This window comes from Anthonomus grandis, chromosome 3 (assembly GCF_022605725.1).
Source record: "Anthonomus grandis grandis chromosome 3, icAntGran1.3, whole genome shotgun sequence".
NCBI classification, from domain to species: Eukaryota; Metazoa; Arthropoda; class Insecta; order Coleoptera; family Curculionidae; genus Anthonomus; species Anthonomus grandis.
Genome location: NC_065548.1, coordinates 15,473,323 through 15,496,687, shown reverse-complemented (window position 1 = coordinate 15,496,687; position 23,365 = coordinate 15,473,323). Strand labels below are relative to the sequence as shown.

General features: G+C 31.1%; 2 protein-coding genes and 1 long non-coding RNA gene across 5 annotated transcripts in view; 2 read left to right on the top strand and 1 right to left on the bottom strand.

Annotated features, from left to right (window-relative positions):
* The window catches only part of LOC126733792 (spectrin alpha chain), a 42,527-nt gene extending 39,745 nt beyond the window's left edge, over positions 1 to 2,782 (bottom strand). For both annotated transcript variants that reach the window (XM_050437196.1, XM_050437197.1), the window contains exon 1: positions 2,617 to 2,782. The gene's annotated coding sequence lies outside the window, so the exon portion shown is untranslated. The remainder of the gene's footprint in view (positions 1 to 2,616) is intronic.
* A 626-nt stretch (positions 2,783 to 3,408) lies between these two features.
* Positions 3,409 to 4,630, top strand: LOC126734460 (uncharacterized). Its single transcript, XR_007660060.1, has 3 exons — positions 3,409 to 4,075; positions 4,145 to 4,332; positions 4,393 to 4,630. It is a non-coding gene; the product is annotated as an uncharacterized LOC126734460 (long non-coding RNA).
* Positions 4,631 to 11,189: 6,559 nt separating this feature from the next.
* Positions 11,190 to 23,091, top strand: LOC126734184 (ATP-dependent Clp protease ATP-binding subunit clpX-like, mitochondrial). 2 transcript variants are annotated; one of them, XM_050437725.1, is made up of 11 exons: positions 11,190 to 11,589; positions 13,540 to 13,762; positions 14,759 to 14,933; positions 14,996 to 15,122; positions 15,245 to 15,412; positions 15,471 to 15,602; positions 15,788 to 15,881; positions 17,394 to 17,589; positions 17,651 to 17,818; positions 17,876 to 18,097; positions 22,470 to 23,091. In XM_050437725.1, the coding sequence occupies exons 1-11, from the start codon at positions 11,514 to 11,516 to the stop codon at positions 22,635 to 22,637; spliced, it is 1,749 nt and encodes a 582-aa protein (XP_050293682.1). In that variant the 5' UTR covers positions 11,190 to 11,513; the 3' UTR covers positions 22,638 to 23,091. The 2 variants fall into 2 exon arrangements, with proteins under 2 accessions (XP_050293682.1, XP_050293681.1); XM_050437724.1 differs by having other exon boundaries at positions 15,227 to 15,412.
* Positions 23,092 to 23,365: the final 274 nt, after the last annotated feature.

The window sequence follows — 23,365 nt, the reverse complement described above, 5'->3', positions numbered from 1 at the left end:
AGTTGTACATATCCTTGTGATAAATTTCTAGTGTTTAGACCATGCATTATATCATCTCTGAAATATTTGGTTTTTAGCATAAATCTAATTACTGATTTAACATATAGTTGATTTATGTTTAGCACATTACTCTCTTTAAATACTAGATCTGTTGGATATGTTCTCTTTTTGTGGAGCATTATCTTTAGAATCTATTTTTGTGTAACTTGCAGCTTAGAGAGTATTGATGAGCCAGCATTCCTCCATAATACTAAGCCATAGTTCAAAATAGATTCAACAAGAGCATAGTAAACAGTTTTTAAGGTTTTGAATGTTAAGATATATCTGAGTTCATAGAATTTGTAGATCAATTTTCTGATTTTATTTGTAACATAATTTATATGCTCCTTCCAAGTAATGTTTTCATCAAGGATTACACCAAGATACTTCAACGAAGGTTTTCTAGAAATTGATTGTTCACAATTACAGTTTAATCCATTACTACATAAAGAATCATGCATTTTCAGCTCTTGAAAGTCAGGCAAGGAAGGAATAAAGAGGGAGAAGGTCATAAATTTAGTTTTTTCAATGTTCAATGAAAGAAGACTATTGTGTAGCACATTTTAATTTTCTGTAGAGCTGATTTGTCTCTTATCTTTATCTCATTCCAACTATTGCCACTTAAAATAATTGCTGTGTCATCAGCAAAGCAGAATATAGCATTATTGTCTAACAGGTTCATAATTCCATTAATATATATAATAATAAACAAAATGTTTGCATATTTTGTAATAAATTATTTGTTTTCAATTTTTTTTTCTAATTATTTTCGTCACTACTAGATATAAGCAATAATTATTTACATATACTTCGAATTAGTTTTAATAAGAAAAATATAAAAATATTAAAAGTTTCTCCACTTTTGGCCGGCACTGTACATATGTAATTATTTTGTATGTTTTAAAGTTCTGCAATGTGAAACTTGTTTCTTTTTTCTTTGTCATATTACTTTTGTTTATACCTCATTGTATCTTTCTAAATGCTTGGTAGCTGACCTTCACTGAGTTTAAAAAAAGGGTATTATTATTTATTTATTTATTTAAGAATGATTAGATGGTCAATTTGTTGATAGATGGATTTGGAGACAACCCTTGCCGTCTAGAATCAATGATCTACATTTTTGAATTTCCTTTCACTTCTGGGGCATCTTTGATAATAATTAATTATTTCTCTAAAGAACAATATAACAGGACAAGTGATATAAATGCCCAATTATATAATAACACAGTGCCTAAATCTTGATAATAATCATATATAGTTGTGAATACATAACTGAAATCAGAACTAAATGAGTTCTTTTGGCAAAATCCAAAGTTTCCAAAATAATTGTTTCAGATCAGATTTCAACATTTTTGGATAAGATAATAGAGTACTTCTTTCTTGTGTCATAATGGGGGTTTTGCCAAAACCATAGCTGTTCTATTACTTATTTACATGTCACTGATGATCCTCTCTTTCAACACAATAAATCATGCAGCGTTCAGAACAAAACTTATAATTTAATTTAGACAAATTGCCATTATCCTTTTCATAAAATTATTTTAATAATAGGTCACTAAGGGCGGTTATAAAGAATGCAGAGTCCAATTGTTCTTAAAAATAGCACTAAAAAGACTACAAAAAGTAAAAGTTGTCAAACTTGTGTAACTTTAGTTACATTTCACAAATAATTTTTTTTTTAATTACTATCACTTTAATTACCTAAACATTTATCTCAAGAGTGGCTCTGAATTCTGAAACCTTATCTGTAGAAAAGTAATACTAATTATACTAATTTTAGACCAAGCACTGATCCTCAGAAATCTTTTATATTTACAGACAAGCTTTCTATGGGGACATACTGTAAATAAGTGATTACATTTTTGTAACTGATTGTTACAATATTTTCTTTTAACTATCATTTTACATCAATAATTTATCTGATTTTTCAGCAATAAACAATTTATGAAAAAGAAAAATGAGTTTATTAATAATCCTGTTCAACTGATAACAAGCTTGATAACAAATATCACTTAATTTTCAAAGTAAATTAAAACCTTAATTCTAATTTAAAGTATGATATAACTGGAGGTGCTATGACCTCATCATTTAAAATCGTCCAGATAAGTTTTCCCCTTGCCTATGTGGCCTGACCTTGTTTAACTGTACAAATTGTTTGTTTGGTCTACTGCATTCCATATGCAGGATATTTGACATTAAAAAAATCAATAAACAGGGGCTATTATAGGATAGGTCAAAAGGGTAGATCTGGAGTCTGGACATAAAAACAGATAGAAAAACTCGTTTTACTGAAATTAAAATAAAAAAATTGTTATAATTGACCTACAAAAACCCTCCATGTTAAAAGCCTTCCTAGTATGAGTGTTTATCTAAATCACTTTTGAATGTTTGGGGGACTTTTTAATAGATTTTGGTGTAATAAAAAAACGAGAATGTTACTTAAAGACTAAAATATTGACTTTTTGCACTTTTTAATACAATAAGTAGTGGAGAGAAACCTATGCCTAGGTGTGGTGAGACCTAATTACAAGCTAATTAATTATATTATAGATTTAACAAATGTTTAGAAATCCTTACCGCAATAAAATAATTCTGTGTGAAGTCCACTTACTCCAAGGAACTAATTCTCAATTAAATTAAAGAATTTTCAATTCAAGACTTTTATTTTTCTCTCAGGCAAATCTTTTTGGCCACCGCACCCAATTTTTTCACTCTTTCACTGTGAAACTGACGTTTAGCGATTGTCATTGCTCAGTAGGGAAGGTTGTATATCGATTATTTTTTAATGTCGATATTTTGCATTTACTGGATTAATATAATGGAATTGAAGTTTATTATAAACTTCATTATAAACGCATAAGGCTGATTTTACATCTTCAGATTTGTTCGTATGGGCACTTTTCAGAATTCACCATTAATTAACCGGTTGAATTAACCCGTTAATCAAAAAAAAATTCGATAGATTTCAGGTTGTCGTTCGGTTACTTGGGAAACGCTTAGGTTGAATTTCCAAGAATTTTTCTGACAATTTGCAGCTTTAACAATATAGATTTCTGCTTATGTTTATATTTTTAAATTCTTCAAAGCAAACCAAACTATGGTAGCATTTTCCATGAAAACATTGAAAGATTGCCACTGTTCTGATGTTTAAGAAACTAAAAACCAAACAAAATTTAAAAAAACGTACTAAAGTTTTAAGTTATTCTTCTACTATTCTCATTCGACCATCAAAATAAAGTTAAAATATCCACAAAAAATTAAAAACTAGATTAGGAATCCTAGGAAGAATCTATTTGACCGAGATTCCACCTTAAAATCCCGGTTAATCCGATACCGCGTCGGTTGCATCCAGCTGATTTCACCAGACGCCACTAAAAAGCACCCGATTCCCGCCGGTGATCGTGTATGTTCGGAGAAAAATTCGGACGTTTGACGTGAATGACAAGAATAACGACACGAATGTTCCCGCTTTTTTTGTGTTTGTTGGTTGTTTACTTTCGTAAAAAAGCTCCAACTAATTTGATCAATTATTGCGATTATACTGAACTTGTTTCTTTGTGAAATATTGACCGTATTGTTGCTTATAGTGTTTTAAAATAATACCTGAAAAGCTGTATTAATTCCAATCCAGCGATTTTATCTGTAAAGATGGACGGCCCTACTCAAAACCATCAGAATCAGGACCAAACTATCAACAAAAATATGTGCCACTCATGCAGTAAAATGTTTTCTTCCATTTCAGCTAAGAACAAACATATTAAAGTTATTCATAAGCAGCAGCTCTCAGATAACTCAAAGTCACACATTTCTTGTCCCATATGCAAAGAGACTAAGTATTCTTGTAAGACTTATCAAAGACTTGAAGCTCATTTACAGGTAAGTCAGGATATCAAAATAGAGTCCTCAACTTTCCATTTTTCCAGCGAAGACAGATTTGAGGAATGGTTAAGAGAGCATAAAATAAGCACAAACTATGCACTTGTTCGCACAAGGAAAATTGAAAATGTATATTGTTGCAATTGAAGCAATTTTAGAGGTAATTTGTAGCAATTTCAATTGTTCATTATGGTGTGTGAGCAAAGGAAGGGAACAGATTCTGTTTTAGGTGAACTCCTTGGGGAATGTTCTTCCAATAATATTGAAGCCAGCCATAGCCTAGAAATTGAAACATTTGTTAATGAGAAGACAACTGAAAATCAACAAGTAGCAGTACAACGATTGAACAACAAGAGAAATTGAAATTGAAAGTGTATCAAACTTTTTAAGATCTTTAAATGATGAAACTTATGATATGTAAGTTATCTTTTTATAAAATTATATAAGATATATTAACATATACCTGTAAATGTCTAGGTGCATGAGACAACTGGCATCAATGATGGAACAGATAAATAAGACAAATACAAGTAAACAAAAAGTGGACAAACAAGTTTATTTTCCATCAAAGAAGAAGAAGAAGGAGCAGTAAATAAAAATAATAAATTGTATATTTTTTTCTATTTATCAGTATTTTTTTTATGTTATAGTAGGTATATTTTTATAGGTTTTAATATATATGTATGTATATGTGTATTATAATTTTTTATGTAAGTTTTAGGCAAATATTTGAAAACACATTACCTATCTCATAAGTTTCTTGCAGTTTCTTCTTATGAGTATTAATCAAAACTGCAAATTGTAAATTAGTACTTTAGCATAAAATAATTAAGTTTCTTTTCAAATCAGTCATATACATGTGTTTGCAGCATTTATAAAATAAAACTTAATATACGATACATTTATATAACAGTATAACTAATTAAATCCATTGTGTTTTCACTTACCAAAAATTACCTCTCTACCTACGTATAAAAGTTATTTAAAAAAATAGGTACTTATTTCAAAAAGGTTAATAACATTTATATATTTAAGATTAAAATTAAAGTACAATACTACAATATTTTATAAATTTTGTTTTCCATTTATTTATTTTTTCTAAATATACTATATCCTATTGTTTAAGTTGGGCTTTTGTTTTTGATACGTCCACATATAGAGAACTTAAAAAAATAATAGTTATTTGTATAACAAAAGGGAGCAAAGTGCATAATTTCCTTAAGTGGATGAAGTTTGATCCAGCAAAAGCATCCACACTGAGGAAATGACAGTGCTCCTACAGTACTTCATATTCTACTTTCATTCTTATTAATAAGCACAATTTAATGTAAAAAATTAATTTTATGCAAAAAATAAAATAATAAGCAAGATATAGTCAAATAAAAAAATTCAATTATGCAGAAAAATAAAATTAAAAATTTTCTTATAAGGTAGTAGAAAAATAAATTTTTCAAATCACACTTTCTCAAAAATAAACTATAGTAATTTTAAATAATATCCAAAATCAAATAAATCCATGTCCGCCCAAAGAAATTTTAGAAAATATTTATTCAAAAAAAAAATTTAATTTCCATTCCATTGGATCATTCAACTAAACTGCATTTTTTTGATACTTACATTAGGGTATTATGTATAAAATTAATAATTCAATTTTCTTGTTTGCATCCTTTATTTATATTTAATTTATTTAAAGAATCAATAGTTAAAAATTCCAGAAACGCTATTTTTTATTTTAATTAAATTATTATTTACATTAATTATTCTTATTGCCAGAAACCGTTGCTTCTAGCAGCAAACATTGCTCTTTTGTTGGTTGCCCGCCATTCACATAATATTTAAATATCCGAATGGGACAGTCGGAGATAGCCGAATGGTGACGGGAATCGGGTGCTTTTTAGTGGCGTCTGATTTCACCGGTTAAGTTTGAAACGTGAGATTTTTTTGAACCGGGTTAATTCTGAATCGCCTCGGTTATTGCCGGTGCAACCCGGTGTATCCACCAGTGAATTCTGAAAAGCGCCCTATTTCTACTTCATTCCGATACACGTCACTCGGATTACGTGTACATACAACAAATTTTTTTTTTATTTTAGTTTAAATTTCATGTTGGAGAAAAAAAACTTAAAATGCCTGGAATAAAACGATACATTACAACTCCGCTTCAAATTTAACATAAAAAATTATATAAATAAAAAAAATAGTTTAAAGCCCGGAAGATATAACTTTTAAAAATCGGGAAAAGAAAATGATCAATTCAAAGAAACCTCTCTCTGTTTGGGACTAACATAACATATCCCATAGATTCCCCCCAATCGGTCATGGATGATAAAATGGTCTGCTTCTTGGGTGTCCTGTACTACTTTAGGGATCATCTTCGAGGATTTCTGGATTATTTCAGAATGTTTAGGACCTTTTTTTGTTAATGTATAGTCGCACACTTTCAATAATAACTAGAAAATTATTTGCTATTTATAATAAAAAAAATCCATACACTCAAACACATAAATACTGCGTCAATTTCTAGCTCATTGACTGCATCCTCTGCCACTCCCTGGAAATAATCGTTTTTATCTCCGACAAGTTCAACTTTGGATGAGAAACTTTCAACTGTTTCTACGCTTTTCTACCGACACTTTTTCAATAATTTTTTTTTGATCTTTTGAAAACTTGATAATTATATAATAATTATCAAATTTATCTTTTTTTTAATTACTATAATAATTTTGATAATTTTATAATTATTGTAATTTTTAGTTATTTTTTTTTTATAAAAACAATAATAAGTAAGAAACACATTAAAATATTATTGTTAAGTATACAAAGAACAAAGCAAGCAAAATTTTTAATAATCAATAGATAAACAATCAAGAATGAAAATTGCAATAGAAAATCAGAAGTTTAGAATGATTCATGAGTTCCTCAATGCTATAAGGTTGCACAACTATGTCAGAAATATCTAAGCGCCATATTTTGATTGTTCGAATTGCTCTCTTTTGTGTAAAAAAATAAGCTCTAAAATACTAAATCCACCCCAAAAAATTGACCCAAGCCTTGCGAAAATTTGCGAAATATATTAATTTCGGCGTTCGTAAAGTATAACAGACAGAGTTAATTTTTTTGTTTAGTCCTTGTATATGTGTGTTCTAATTTAAATTTTTATTTATGTGGATTCTCAGGAATTTCGTAGTGTCAGTTAGAGTGACCTCACCTGTCCGTAATTCTGCAGAGACGGCAATATTACTTCGCTGAGTGTTCGAAAGCAGATAAATTGTGTTTTATCTTGATTTGAGTTTGTGCAGTGCAGTATGTGCAATATGCCTTTGGTAACTTGCCCTTCTTGAGGGCGATAGTGTGACTTATTCTGCTCCATAACAACAACCTGCTTTCTCTGTGATAAATATGATTTGACCGAGTCTAGTGTATCAACTAACCTCTAACACCATACCTCTCCAGTTTTTCCAAGACTATTGAATGGTCTATACTATCAAAAGCCTTGGAAAGATCCAAGAAGAGCACCATTGCAATGTTCCTACCTTCCAATGCTGAGACAATCCTCTTCAGCAAGTCATAGACAGCAGTTTCCACGTTCTTCTTCTTCTGTAGCCATGTTGAGTTTTGCTTATTAGCTTCTGGCTGTCAGAGAAATCTAACAACCTGGAACATAAAGCCAACTCAAAGGCTTTCAAGACAGATAAAATCAGACTTATCCGTGTATAATTCTCCAGAAGAGTTGGATTTCTTTTTTCATATAATGGAATTATTTTTGAGGTTTTTAGTTTCATTGGGAAAACACTATATTTAAATAAATTATTTATAACATGCATTAACACATTGCGCGCCATGGTAAATTTCGTATTGTTCACCAAAGGGCCAATATTTTATTTGGATAAATTTCCATTATTTTATTAAATAAAACATTGGTAATTAATAGTTTTTTGATGTTTTTTCATTTTTTTCTCGTAGAAATTAATTTTTGATTGTCACCCATATATGGAAGACGTGGCCCTCTACGAAAATTTAGTGTAACTTTTACATACGGGGCCACGTCTCCCATTCAGAGGAGACATTCTTTGTTTTGTTTCAGATTTCAATGCACTAAACCTGCCCAACCCAACCCAAACCAGAAGAAAAAAGAAATTCCCAAGAACCTTGTTTTTCTATTTTTTGTCAAGTTGGATTCAAATCCTGGATTTGGATCCTCTTTGACAATGTTTGAAATGGAAACTCAAGGTTCTTTATTGTTACAGTTTAGTGTGAATCAAGATGAGTCGAAAAAATAAAGCCTTGAGCGAAGAACAACTTCGGCATTATTTGGAAAATTCGAGTGATAGCGAATCGTTCTGTGAAGATTCAGATGATTCACTTGAGGATCCTTCTTGGATTGACTGCGATCCAGATGCTGGATCATTATCTGATGAAGAAGATTCTGCAGATAGAGAGGACTTTGGCCTACATGTTGATAATTTAGTCCGAGAAGAAGAGGAAGAAGAGGAAGGGGAATTTTTGGAAGGAGAAGAAACCAACCAAAGACCAAGTGACGTTATATGGACAGAATATGAAGGAAGATCTAAGAATTTTGAATTTACTGGACCCCATGGTCTACAAATGGATATATTTACACATTATAGACCATGATGTTTTGAATTTGATAGTTAAAGAGACCAATAAATTTGCAGAGCAATGTATTGCGACAAAGAAAAAGACAAAATACTCCCGTATAAATAAATGGACAGATACAGACGAAGAAGAGATCAAAAAATTTCTGGGCTTAACTTTATGGATGGGTCTTGTTAGAATTAGCAGTTTACAAGATTACTGGGCAAAAAAGGGGATATATAAAAATGAAATTGCATCTTCAGTCATGTCACGAAATAGATATCAACTTCTGCTATCCATGTTGCATTTCAAAGATATTAAAGAAATTGTTGTAGGAGATCGTCTTGGTAAAATTCAGGCATTAGTCGATATTATGCAAAGAAAATATCAAGAACTGTATTGTCCGGGGGAAGATTATAGATTCCGAGGACCACTATGGTCGATGAAACTCTTGTTCCGTGGAGAGGCCGTTTAATTTTTAGGCAGTACATACTTAACAAGGCACATCGTTATGGCATAAAACTCTTCAAGTTGTGTTCTACAGATGGATTTACCTGGTCTCTAAAAATTTATTCAGGAAAGTCAGTATCTGGTGTTCGAGAAACAGGATTAGCACAGAATGTATGTCTTTTGTTGGCTAAAGATCTCCTTCACCAAGGACGGACATTATACATCGACAACTTTTATACAAGTTATACTTTGGCGAAGACCTTACTAAATGAAAAAACCCATGTTGTTGGCACTTTTAGAAAAACCCGAAAAGACATACCCAAAGAAGTTGCCAAAGCCAATCTAAAAAGGGGCGAGGTTAAATCACTTGAAGATCCAGATGGTATTGTTGTCTTGCTATGGAAAGATACGCGCGATGTGAGATTGCTAAGTACAAAACATGCACCAATAATGGTACCCGTAAATCGAAAGAAAAAATCCAAACAAAAGATCCACATGGACCCAAACGAACCATCAACCAGCCAAGACGACACCACATTTTTAGTACCTACTGATACTCCTACGGGCTCTGATACCGATCCTGCTTCTGACACACCCCATCAGTTAGCTGTGCATTCATCAACAATTGCCGGCAAAAAAAGAAAGCATGAACCTTCCACTAGCAAAGATACCACCGCAATTGACCTACCCATTACTCAAAGTCGCAAAAGGAAAAAGAAATCACGAGCAGCTACCGAAAAACCTATAGGAGTGATGGCATATAATAAAGGAAAAGGTGGCATAGACTTATCTGACCAAATGGCATCCTACGTTTGTACTCTTCGCAAAGGAATTAAATGGTACAGAAAGTTAGGACTAGAGATATTGCTGGGTATTTCCGTGGTAAATGCTTGGGTGGTATATAAACATATTGCAAAAAGTACGATAGGTATAAAAAAATTCCGAGAGCTTCTGGTCGCCGTTATCTGGTCCTTTAATCAATATTAAAGGACCAGATAAAGGAACGTCTAAAAAACAAAAATCATTTAGCGAAAGTCATCAGCTACAAAAAAGAACTGATGCAAATGGAAAAAAAATAATAAGAAAATCTAGCTTGTGTTATGCTAAACTATGCAAAGAGGCCGGAAGGCAGAAGGCAAAAAAGAAGGCCAAAGGAGTATATACCTACTGTGCCACATGTCCAGGATTACCCCAGTTATGTTTAGACTGTTTTAATTATAAACATAAGTAAAAATATTTTTTATCTCTCTGTAGAACAGTTTTTCATTACTTTTTATTTTAAATAGAATAGGGGTTGTCGTTGCGTTTTGATATCCATTTGTTTAAAGTGTTTATAAAGTTATTTTAGGAAGTTAGGAGTTATTTTAGCCGTTTAAAATACATTTAGCGTCACACATATGAGGGAGACACGGCCTGATCTGAAACATTTCGCGTCTCCCATATATGTATGACGGGCCCCCTAAGAAACATCACTGTCTCCCATATGTGAGTGACATGGCACGCAATGTGCTAAGGGAGTGGCAAGTTCAAATGCACAATATTTTAAAAATGGTTTTTTGAAATCTCGTCAAAACTAGAATGTTTGTTTTTCATGCCCTGAAATATTTTTACTTTATTTTTTGTAACTGGTGTACTATAAAAACTATTATTATTGAACGAAATTTGACTTGAGAATTATGTAATGGGCAGGTTTTGTCTTAGTTGCTCTACAGAAGATTGTAAATGTTGATTAAACTGTCTTGGATTTATTATCACTTTCTAAAATTCTATCTTTGTAAAATGTTTTCTTGTGTCAACTGAAAGTCTATTATATTAACAATTTGTCTGCCTGTACTGCTTATTATATCAGACATCCTCATGTCTCATTATTAAAAGAATATCCAATTATTGCTTTTTAGATTAGAAATGTCTGTATTATATATAAAAAATTACTTATTACTATATAATTGACAACGGATTCAAATTAAATTAAACAAATAATATTTTTTCTCCGTCCATACAGCAAAATTCGTGTAATTTCATATTATGGGGAATTGGCGCGTAAAGATTTAAATTAATACTCCAACATGTCGTCATTCTAAATGCGCTTCGGAAAATCGCTTCTTAGTCTATCGTGGTGACACCTTGGTTTCGCATTATGTTGCTTTGCCACAAGTCCCCTCTATTACCTCGATCTAAGCTTTCACCTTTTGCTGGTGGCGTAAATAGAAACGTCATACTGACGTTTCTTCCTCAATTCTATCATCTGTCAAATTTCGCAAAAATAAACACCATAATTGATATGGCAGTTTAAATTATACATTTCTTTCGTTTTTCAGTCAAATTCTCGTGTCCATATTTCTTAAAACAACCTCCAATCTTTGCAGAAACCAAGGAACCACGTTTCAGTAAGAGGTAACAAGGTTTTTCCAGAACTTTGGTTATTCGACAGTTGCGTCATGTCATTTTGAGACCTTGATCGACTTGAAGGACTACGTGTTTGGAAACATACGATTTGCTTGTTTTTTGTTAAATAAAGTGAAATTACCAATCCCAATATTGTGTTAGTTAAGATGTCGTCAGTACGATGCAGCTTAGCCACTGCAGGCAAATATGCTTTTGCTGCCAGGAATTCCAAACTTCAGCAAGGTAAGTTGAAGTTTAGTTTTTAGTTGTCACTTGGCCAGTGTTATTTTTTTGTTTGTAAAATTTTTAGAATCGTTATCTAAACGATTTTTAACAGTTTGTCAAATTGCAGGACAATCTTCAAGAATGTCTTATAATAAATGTCTGAATTATACATAAACTATTGAGTAATAATGGTTTCAGTGCTTTAATTTTTTGGTTTGGTTTAGTTTTCTAGTGTTTAAAACTTAAATACCTATGCATGAAATCAGATCATTTATTTTGAGGTCTCTTACATTATGTTTTCTGAGTTTTTATGGTCAAGTGTTTGGAAAATGGACGCAAAACTTCGTCCATATTGCAGTTGAATAACGCCAAACACTCCTGGGAAATTGTCACACGGTTGCCTTTGTGGTCGATTGTGAGCAAACGCGGCACCCATCTTGCGGAAAGCTGTCTCATACCCAAATGAAGAAAGAAGAAAGAAAGAAAGAAAGAATTTCTCATACCCAAATGATCATTCAAAATTGAAACTACTAAATCATGTGAGATGCCTATCTCTTCCACAATCTCTCTCACTTTCAATCTCCGATCGGCTAAAACTATATCGTGAATTTTTTCGATTGTTTTGGATGTAGAGACCTCGACTGGGCGTCCAGAACGCTCAGCATCTTCCGTGCTTGTAGGGTCACATCGAAATTCAGTAAACCACTTCTTTACCATGGAAATGGATGGTGCAGAGTCCCCATAATATTTATGAAGCTTAGCCTTGGTTTGAGTGATGGTTTTTTCCGTAAAAAATAATGCTTAATGAGCACAGGAAATTCACTTTTTTCAATTTTCTTCTCAAAACGAGCGGTAGTCTACTATTAACAGCTGTCAAACACAAACTAAATGATGCAGCTTGTTCAAATTTTGACAGGCGTCAACTGACAGTTCTCTGTTGACAGGAGCAGAGTTGCCATTTCCATTAAAGGGCGGGAAATTCAAAAAGTCACGGACTTATTGACCCGCCCTCGTAATACCTATTATTCCAATAAAAGTGATACCGCAAAATTTATCTACTGTCAAGTTTTCAGTATATGATCAAACAAGTTGATTTTTTTATGCACATTATATCCAGATATAATCTTTTAATTAATTGATTACATTCTTTTAAATTTGCCTCTATGGAAGTATCGGCAACTTGAGATCTAAAAAAATTTCCCTTTTCAATCTCATATTGGGTACATTTTTTGGTATTTGCCTTAGAAGATATGAAGAGCTAATATTCTGATGCAGTATATCAAAAATAAAGAGTATCCTAATGTTGGTCAAGAGTTAATAGACCTAAGTTTTTTAGTTGATCCTTATATGAAATTAGAATTGGAAAAGCAGAATACACCAGATGTTGTTTTTTTATTTTTTCAAGAGTTCACTAATACAATGAACCATAAGGGGCCAGTATAAACCCCTGAGGTATGCCAGAAGCAGCAATAAAACTTGTTAAAAGCCTGAAAGGCAGCTGTTCAACTTTACAAATAAACAAAGTTAAGATGCCAATGTTGCTTTGGGAATAATGGAGAACACATTGAACATTTGAATTGTTCATGTTTTTATTATTTTGTTACTATAGTGTTATATTGCCAATTAGCAGCAATGTATCTTCTTTTTGCTTCATATAGTATTATTCATATAAAACCACTTATAATTCACAATCCAAAAATGTGATAATAAATAGGATAGTATATTTAAAAAATGCAACATTTAGGGCATAAATCTTTTGTTTTTCATTCAAATCTTCAAAGCTAAAATACATCAATTGAATTTTTTGAAAAATTTAGGAAAAGTCAGAAAATATGTTGTTTTTCCTGTTAAGTGGAATACACATTAGTCACTCTAATATATATGTTCTTATAAATAATTGCTGTATTGCTATTCTACAGTGAGTAAACTAATGCTATAATCTCTATATAATAATAATAATCTCTATAGGTTTGCTTTCAACCATTTACTTAAAGCAACTACCCCAAAACAAAAACATTTGCACTAGTGTGGTCCTTCTGAAAACTGTTGGAGCAGGTGAGCCACCTACTAATACCACACCTCCTCCTAGTGGTACAACTGGTGGGAATAATGGGAAGAACAAAAATACTTTATCCTGTCCTAAATGTGGTGATCCTTGTACACATGTTGAGACTTTTGTAAGTTCGACAAGGTATGTATGAGCAATTGCTATAAAAAAAGCTACTTAATTTACCTTATGTAATAGTTCACATATCCATACAAGTTTTTTTTACTTCTATACAAATATTTTGAGTCTATATACTATGAGTAAAAGATTGATAATAAAAAAGTAAATAAATATGGGATTTTGGGTTAAGTTAAAGTTTTTTGTAAATAAACAGAAAGGTATTTGATATATTTTTAGAAAAACATAGAACCAGAGCAAATCATTTCTTTATTTGAACATGTTTATTATTTATTTAATTTTTTTGGAGGACTACCTGCACTAAAATATGTTTTGTAAATTCAACCCAGCAAAATATCTTTTCTAATATCACAATTCTTAAAGATTTATCTTATTTCATGTAATTTAATGTAATAATGGTTTTTCTGAACTATTTTAGTCAAGAGTGTGTGAGTAAATATTAAAAGTTCCTTTGAAGTTTTAATAAAAATCCTCAATTTTCTTTCTTTTATTTTGAATTTTTGTATTGCATATTGCAATATCTTTTGTATTGCAGACATCTGAAAGTAAATTAAAATTCAAAACATGTTATCACCCTAAATGCAAAGTATTTCTGAATAAAGGTAGAATTTAAAATATTAGTTTATTGGAATGTTAATGAAAAATTACCTAGAAACTACAAAAAATACAGAATGAAAAAAAGGCATGATAATATCCCAATTATTTCAAATTTGTATTTTTACCTAGAAAGGAATTATAGAAGGCAGAAGGAATCATTTTTTCTATAGGGAAAAATATACTGATATTGCAAAAATATTTTTCATTCATGAATTTTTAAAAATCAAATTTGAATCCATTTTTAATGTATGTATGTGCCAGTATTTAGTGAGAATCTCAAATAGAATTCTTTAATAGAAGTTGAAAACAATAATAAGGAAAAGAATATGCTATAAACTAGGATCCTTTTTTCGCATAGTCTATTTTAAGGTACTGGGTAACTAAATAACAAGGGCTTAATTTTAGATTTGTCAAATGTGAAAAATGCCACCATTTCTTTGTGGTACTAAGTGAAGTTGACAGTAAAAAGAAAGAAGGGGCAGATCTGAAAAATGGCCAATACCGAAAACCTCCGCCACCACCAAAAAAAATATATGACTACTTAAACAAGCATGTTGTTGGCCAAGAGTATGCGAAAAAGGTAACAAATATTATTAAACTTAAGAATTTCAGATACATGTCTAAGTTCTGATTTGTGTAAAGGTTTTATCAGTTGCTGTCTACAACCATTACAAAAGAATCTACAATAATACTCCAAATCCGATAGGAAATAACAGGCAAGATATGGCTGTCATGGAACAAGGCCTTCATCAAAATATGTCACATCGAGGTAACATACTATAGCATCATGTTTTGATATAATAATTGTGCTTTTTTGTCTGGATTATTTAAGCATAATCTGCTTCTGTGCTGTAATGTTTAATTTAAATCTAGATTTGCTCCATGTAACAGGAATGGGGCATGCAGGACCTATGGGGCTAAGTTTTAGCCCTACAGAGCCACCTTACACTAAACAAACCATCTCGCAAAGTGCTGTAGGATCTGATATTTTGGATAGAACTACACATGAACTAAAACTAGAGAAGAGCAATATTTTACTGCTTGGACCAACTGGTTCAGGTAGAGTTGTTTTACAAGAGAAAATCTTTTGTGATCTAAATGAAACTTAATATTATAGGTAAAACTTTATTGGCCCAAACAATAGCTCAGTGTCTAGATGTTCCTTTTGCTATCTGTGATTGTACCACACTCACTCAAGCTGGATATGTGGGAGAGGACATTGAATCAGTTATAGGAAAATTACTACAAGGTAAGCATGGGAAATGTTTTTATTAAATTTTATATTCTTTAGACATATTTATATATTCCTCATATCTTTAAGGGGTGTTTTTCTTAATTTATAAGAATTGTTTAGTTTGTTAAGGTTTCCACTATCCCAAAGAAAAATAATTTTTTTATTTAAGAGTATGCTCCTATATAATTAATTCTATTTAGATGCTGGCTATAGCGTTGAGAAAGCCCAAATAGGAATTGTGTTTCTGGACGAAGTAGACAAAATCGGTGCTGTTCCTGGAATTCATCAGCTAAGGTAAGTTTATTTGATAAGTTTAGTTTATAAGATGGTTATACAAGCACATACAAACTTTTGTACTTTACCAATCAATTTGGGAAATCTAAATAATCCCTCATATCCTGTTTTAAAAATATCACCATTATTCTTGTTTTCTTCAAAATATTTTTATTTCAAATTTGTCATATGGTTTTAGGGAATAATTTTGTTGACATTCTTAAATCGAAAGTGAAATCCCCATATCTCCCACTTAACATATTTCTTGATCTCTCAAAAGCCTATGATAATCTACAACAACTCAAAATAAAAACTTGAGTTATATGGGATTGATAGTCTTAGGTTTTGCGTTTTCTCCTGAGAGTGTCTAATGTAATTTTTTCCACATTTTTCTAAACAAAATAAAAAGCAATGGTCTCTTTTCGCTTTAAAAAAGACGTTATTATAAACAATTTTTAAACAGGAATTTTATTTCTGTTTCATGGCATGACTAAGCATGGATTGTATTTCTCAAATAACAATAACTTTTTGGAAAATATCAGGAGATCTTTTTTATCATCATTTCAATTTAGTTTCTTCGAATCACATCATTCTCTCAATTGATCCACTACTCCAGAGCATTTATCATGGATCATCTGCAAGCTCGCCAAATCAGGTAATATATTTTGATTTAGGGCATTGACATACAAAAGAAATAGTACTAGGCCTAAGATTCAGCCCTGCGGTACTTACTGCATTAACTGTTAATTTTGACCTTTAATTCCATGTCTTGAGAATGAATTATGTCAAACGTGCCTTAATAAATCGAAATTTAGTCCTATTACATTCCCATTTTTATCAATTTGACGTAAAAATAAATTGTATTCGTTTAATGATTGCTGTGTTGATTTTAATTTCCTGAATCTATATTGATAATCAGAAAAAATTATTTTGTTGTTCCAAGAAGCCTGCCGTTTTATTGCCTTGCAAATAATAAGACCTGGTAATTCTTGGTAAATCAACAATAAAATTTAAAATATTTCAAAAACACTTTCCTGAAACGTAAGGAGTTCATATTTTTAAATTCGAGATGAAAATATATGCAAGTTTACTCCTGATAAAAAAGGCATTATAAACTATTGTATTGAAAACAGAATTTGTAACGAAATCAATATATTGGAACGAAATCATAATGTTTTTAACGAATCAATATTGCTCACACATAAGTCACGAGTTAATTTTAAATTGAAAAATCACATATTGCCGATTTACATTTCGAAAAGTCAAGTTTTAAACTTGTACTCATGTTTATATTCAGAAAAGACTCGTAGATACAAATTCAACTACATTTACTTAAATGATAATACTAGCCCTACCTTAAACAAATGTGCCAAAAAATATAACGTCATTTCATTTTACAATACTTTTTTCCCAATTAATTTTACTTAATCTCTCAAGTACATTCTATTTTGTGTATAATTTTGACTTTTTAGTCAAGGGTTATGAACTTACATTTTGTATTTACTCAATTTTACATTTAATGTAACATTATAGGGACGTTGGAGGTGAAGGAGTCCAACAAGGCATGTTAAAAATGTTAGAAGGTACAATTGTAAATGTACCAGAACGAAACTCTCCTAGAAAACTACGAGGGGAAACCATTCAAGTTGACACAACGAATATTCTTTTCGTTGCTAGCGGTGCTTATAATGGTTTGGAACGCTTGATACAGAGGCGAAATAATGAAAATGTATGCTGAAAATCTAAAAATTTTTTTTTGTGTACTAATAACTTTGATATCTGTCTTTTAGTATTTGGGCTTTGGTGCTCCAGTGACAGCAGGACAAGGAAGGAGAGCTGTAGCACAGGAAGCGTCTCTACATGCCTCGGGGCAAAGTGCGGAAGAAGAAAATTCGGAAAAAGATAAGGCGTTAAGAAAAGTGCAAGCTAGAGATCTGATTGATTTTGGAATGATACCGGTAGATTTTTCATTTAATCTAGTTAGGAAAATAACTAATTTATTTTTATTTTTTTAGGAATTCGTGGGCAGGTTCCCTGTTCTGGTACCATTCCATTCTCTAGATCAGAATATGCTCGTGCGGATATTGACCGAACCCAAAAATGCCCTTATTCCTCAATACCAAAGGTTGCTGGCTATGGATCAGTGTCAATTGTCTTTTACTCCAGATGCACTAAACGCTATTGCATCTCTTGCTATGGAGAGAAAAACTGGTGCCAGAGGTTTAAGAGCTATTATGGTAAGTTGGTGATCAATATGTTTTCATTATATATTCCTAACTAATTATTAACACTAATTTCCCATATTTTGTAACTAGTTTAAAATCTTTTACATTTTTGTCTGAATAACTTATTGGATAAAAATCCAGCTGGGGATTTTTATAAGTCATATTCTATAAATCCACATTGTTCCTGAAAACTTGTAATTAAATACTTAAGTATTGGAGAGTTCAATTTCTTCTGAAAGTAGTTCTCTTAATGTGAAAATGAACTTATTAATTTTGCGGAATTACAAATATTGGTCTTCTTTAAAATTTTTATCGGTTCAGTTATTTTATTATTTAAATTTATGCACAAATATTAACTTTTTCTGAATTTTATGTACGAGTCTTAAGTTAACAATTTGAATATTTACCAGACGATAAGTGGTTTCATCGCCGAAAAGAATTCTATCATAGCTCGCTTAAATGTAGTCTGGGATGGGGTAATAATTTCTCAAGTTACACTCTTTTTAATTTTAATCACTTTTACTTATATATTATCAATTATTTTTCGACTTTTTCTTTTACCAAAATATTAGCGATTATTTAGAACGTATGTTCAAAATTTGATAGAGGGTATCAAGAAATGTAAGTGAAAGAAAAGATTCGTTATTTATATCATTATTATGTGTTTGAAAACACATAGTGCCTGAGCACTGCTGCTCAGAAAAAAAACCAAACCAGAATTCAATCTATCTAAAAATTAATACCCAAATAACAATATGGAAGTATTATAGTCATCGATTATAAAGCAGCTTTCATATCCTGTGTATGTAGATAAAAAGAACACAAAACACGATAACTTTGAGCGACTTCCGTATTATACCATTTTTACGCGGAAATAATAGGAAAAAATATTTCCTTCAAAACCTCGAAATTTTGAGGCCCAAAAAAGGTGTGACCTAATAAAGGACGAAAAATGTCACAGACAATAAAGAAAAAAAAAAAAGATTTTTCGTCCTGAAAAAAACCCAAATTCCAAATTTTAATAATGTTAATATCAACAAATAAAAGTAAAAACGAAGAAATATTTTTTTCTCTAGATGGGCAATCGGAAATTCGAAAGTCATTATTCGTTTTATTAAAACATTTGAACTGGTACACACACTAGGGCATTTAAAAATGTATTACTAAAGAAAAAAATTTTTTTTGAATACAATTAAACATATACATCTTTGATAAAATTTTAACAAAAAACACGGAAGAGAAAGAAGACAACAGCATAAGTATCGAGAATTGAGACAGTTATCAGATTAGCAGAAAAGAAGGATTTCAAAAAGAACATTCACACCTTAAAAGAATAAGGACAACAAGAAGACTTTTTTTAAATATTAGACATATGAAACATGGTGGACTTGTAATAGAAATAGCAAGGAAAAGCAAGAAAACCTAGCAAAGCTAGCCAAAGCCCTCGGGAATAGTGATAACAAGTGTAGGAATAACAGGAATCGCAAGTGGATATGATAAAACTTTTTCCTATCAGAATTAAGTCGCCGGAACTCAAAAGTCAAAAAATAATTATTTAAAAAATTTACTTAGTGAGGATTTTTCCCTGACTAGTAGAAATCCATATTAGGAAAATTGGGTTGTTAAGGCACCCGTCAATATTGCTAAATGGTTTTTAAACTGACAGCTGTTATAAATGTATTAAAAAACAATGCAAAGGATTGTGAAGAAACTGATTATCTTTGTATTAACTGTTCTTTAATGGGTTGTTCAGAAAATTCATCGAGAAAAGCGTATATAATCAAACAAATAAAATATTATTTATGGACAATTGCTGAAATCATATAAGTGGGGACAATTATATCAAATTGAATACAGGAGTTTTGATGATTAATATAATTTATTTGTAAACATTATTGTGCATACATTTGATGGATGTTTTCCATTAAAAATAAGTGAATGAGAAAAACTACTGTATATTCCATTTTCCATGGGTATTCTATGTTGCTCTGTCAGTATTCTTATAGAGTTGGTTGATGATAAAGAATTTCTTAAATTTAATTTTTAAAATTGTTGAGAATTATAAACCAATTAGCCTGTTGCTTTAATTTCCAAAATTGTTTGTACAGATTATGTGCGATAGATTTTTAATTTTTATGCTTTCTAATAACTTGGTAAGTAAATCACCATATGTTTATTTAAAGAACAAGTCGACTAATGCAGCAAACTTTGAATTTGTAAAAAATGTGATTAGTTCTTTAGATAGAGGTAAAACACCAATGGATATATATTTTGATCTAGGCAAGGCATATGACAAAAATTTGCATTGAACGTATCAGAATATATAAATTTCCAAAATGAAGAAATATTAATAGTCAATAAAAAACATTTAGGCATTATATTAGATCTTACCTTAACTTGGAAACAATATGTAGACTTTATTCCTGATAAATTAAACAAATCAAATTGTCAAAATATGTAAACACAAATGGCAGCAAATTTTGAGTAACATATTTTTTTTTGTTTTTTTGTTTATTGATGCTTATAGTGCCAAAAAAACCCCTTACATAGGTCAATATTCAATAAGTTAAATATAATCATCTTTAACTAACTTAAAAACTAAAGTAATTATTAATATGTCGTATAATAAAACAATAAAATGCCTGATGCTAAAGCAGTTAAAACAATAAATAAATGAAGATTAAATTTTTAAACGAATAAGACTAAATAAAAATTACGTACAATAAATGTAACAATAAATAAAACAGTTTTTAATTGTAATGGGATACAACAGTTAAAATTCGTGTTTTAAAAACTCGTCTAGGCTGTAGAAGGCTATATTGACTAAAAGAGACTTGATGTTTCTTTTAAATAACTGAAAATGAAGAGTAAGGTATGAACATTATAGGGACAATATCTTATTTATTAGTCAAAAGCGAGCCATTAGAACGATATTAAAGTTTGACAGCGAAAATTTAAAGAATTGAAAATACTTATCATTTATGCTATATACAGATCGTGTTATCGTGAGCTACGTATTACCCAAAATAATGGCAACACCGCTTGGTCGTGGCTTACAGGCGGCGGAATTAAAAAAAAAAGGATATAGAACGGCGCGAAGAAATGGTTTGCAGTACCCTAGAACTTGATTCGACACGGTCCACTAGAAGTGTTGAAGAGGAACTGGGAATGAGCAATAAAACTGTTGCTCGTATCTGGAAAAAATATGGGTACAAATGTTTCAAGTATTCAAAAACTCAGGAAATACTTCCTGAAGACCAGTGGCGAAGAATGGAATTTTGTGAAACCATGATGGAAAAGGCAAATGAAAAGAATATTTTTTTTTAAATATTTTGTTTTCTGATGAATCTTCTTTTCCATTACATGGCAAACACAATCCTTCCATTGTTCGTTATTGGTCTCAGGAAAACGAGCACAGAAGTTTTCAGTTTCGTACCCAGTATCCTCAGAAATTGAATGTTTGGGCAGGTATTTTGGGCGACAATGTTATAGGGCCATTTCTTATTGATGGCACTTTAAACGCCCAAAAGTACCTTGAGTTGCTGCAAAACCAAGTTCTTCCTGCCATTCAAATCCTACCTGATGTAGACCTGGAATCGGTTTATTTTCAGCAAGATGGCTGTCCTGTTCAAAACGCGGCTAGGGTAAAAGAGAATTTTTAACAAATACTTTTCTTACCGCCTTATTAGTGGGACTGGCGATATTAAATGGCCTCCTAGATCTCCAGATTTGTCTCCAAATGACTATCTGTGGGGTTACCTTAAGCAGACCATTTACAAGCATGAATTTAGTAGGCCAACAAATTTAGAGGAGTTGCGAAATAAAATTGTCGAAGGTGCCAATTCCATTTTACCTGAAACTCTTTTGGAGGTGCGAAATAGCTTTTACGATAGGTTAAGTTTTTGTTTAGCGAAAGAAGGCGGTTTATTTGAGCCTTTTATTTAAAATATGCGGTTTCTTATAAGTAACGAACGAAAACACAATCTGTATATACAAGAATGTTTATAATATTTTATAAAAAAAAAGATTTTTTTTAAACAAAATCGATGTTCTACATATACTATACATATCCCAAACTCGCACTTACTATGTCTAAAAGGGATCCATATTACAGCTGTATGAAATTTTACAATAGTCCACAAGCATAAAATTGTTGCCAAACATAAGATTGATGAAGAAAGACATATTTAAACTCCTATACATTGAACTATACACTGTTCATGAGTTATTTGAAAGGGTAAACAGACTGTACGATCAATTATATATGTTTATGATATACTTTTTATATGACACTTTAATTTCATGTAGCAATGCAACGAATTTATATAATATCTTAAAAGTAATTGCTATTTATATTATTAATGTAAAATCTTTTTATTTCCAGGAAAGTCTTCTTTTAGAACCTATGTTCGAAGTACCCGGGGCCGGAATCTCCGAAGTACACATTACAGACGAGTGTGTCAACGGCAAATGTCAAGCGACTTACGTCAGGACTAGTCCTGATGTATCAGAAGAGGACGAAATCAACGCGACTATTAGGTTAAAACAATGATACTGGGGAGATAATCATATTTAGGGAACTAATAATTATTATGCAAGCAGTAATATGTTGATAGCGTTCTGTCAAAAGTGACAGTTCTGATATGTGAAAAGCGACATGGCACTATTAAAATGTACGATAAAAAAATTGTAAAAGCCAAAAAAAAAAAAAAAAAGGAAAAATTATGAACGGTTAAATACGTTCAGTACTGTCAGTTTTGATAAAATTTAATGGTCCTCGATAGTCGATTTTGACGATAACTGTTTTGATCTTAGCTGTAAGATTTTTTGTTGATACATATTTTTTTATTTATATCCTCTATTGGAGTAAGTAACCTGTATAAAAAGTTAATAAAAAATCGTAAAACTGCCTAAAAGTCAGTTAATTATATTTTATTGTGATGTTTCTAGAAATACAGAATTTTTAAAGAATTACACCTTTAATAAATATGTTTGGTTGAGTTTAATATTTTTTGTTTATTTTTTCACCTACCTTGATTTGGGAAATTGCGCCAATCCATGTGTGTGTGTGTAGACTAGGTGTTTTTAGAAAATATGTACGCTACTGCTTCTACCAATACAAAAATATAACTTTAAAATCCCTATTAATCTTCAGAAAAAAAGCGAATAAATAGGTGATTTTGGCATAAAAAAATACAAAGTTTTTATGCATGGCCAAATTATTAGTATACCGGGAGGCCCAGAATTAAGGGCACGCCATAAGTTCTTTGCTTTTTAAGC

What these genes read in the sequence shown, in the direction of transcription:
- LOC126734184 (XM_050437724.1), top strand. Translation starts at nt 11,514, where the DNA reads ATGTCGTCAGTACGATGCAGCTTAGCCACTGCAGGCAAATATGCTTTT. An exon ending in TCAAAATATGTCACATCGAG is followed by an intron (nt 15,123 to 15,226) that starts GTAACATACTAT and finishes ATTTAAATCTAG; the next exon opens with ATTTGCTCCATGTAACAGGA. An exon ending in GCTTGGACCAACTGGTTCAG is followed by an intron (nt 15,413 to 15,470) that starts GTAGAGTTGTTT and finishes TTAATATTATAG; the next exon opens with GTAAAACTTTATTGGCCCAA.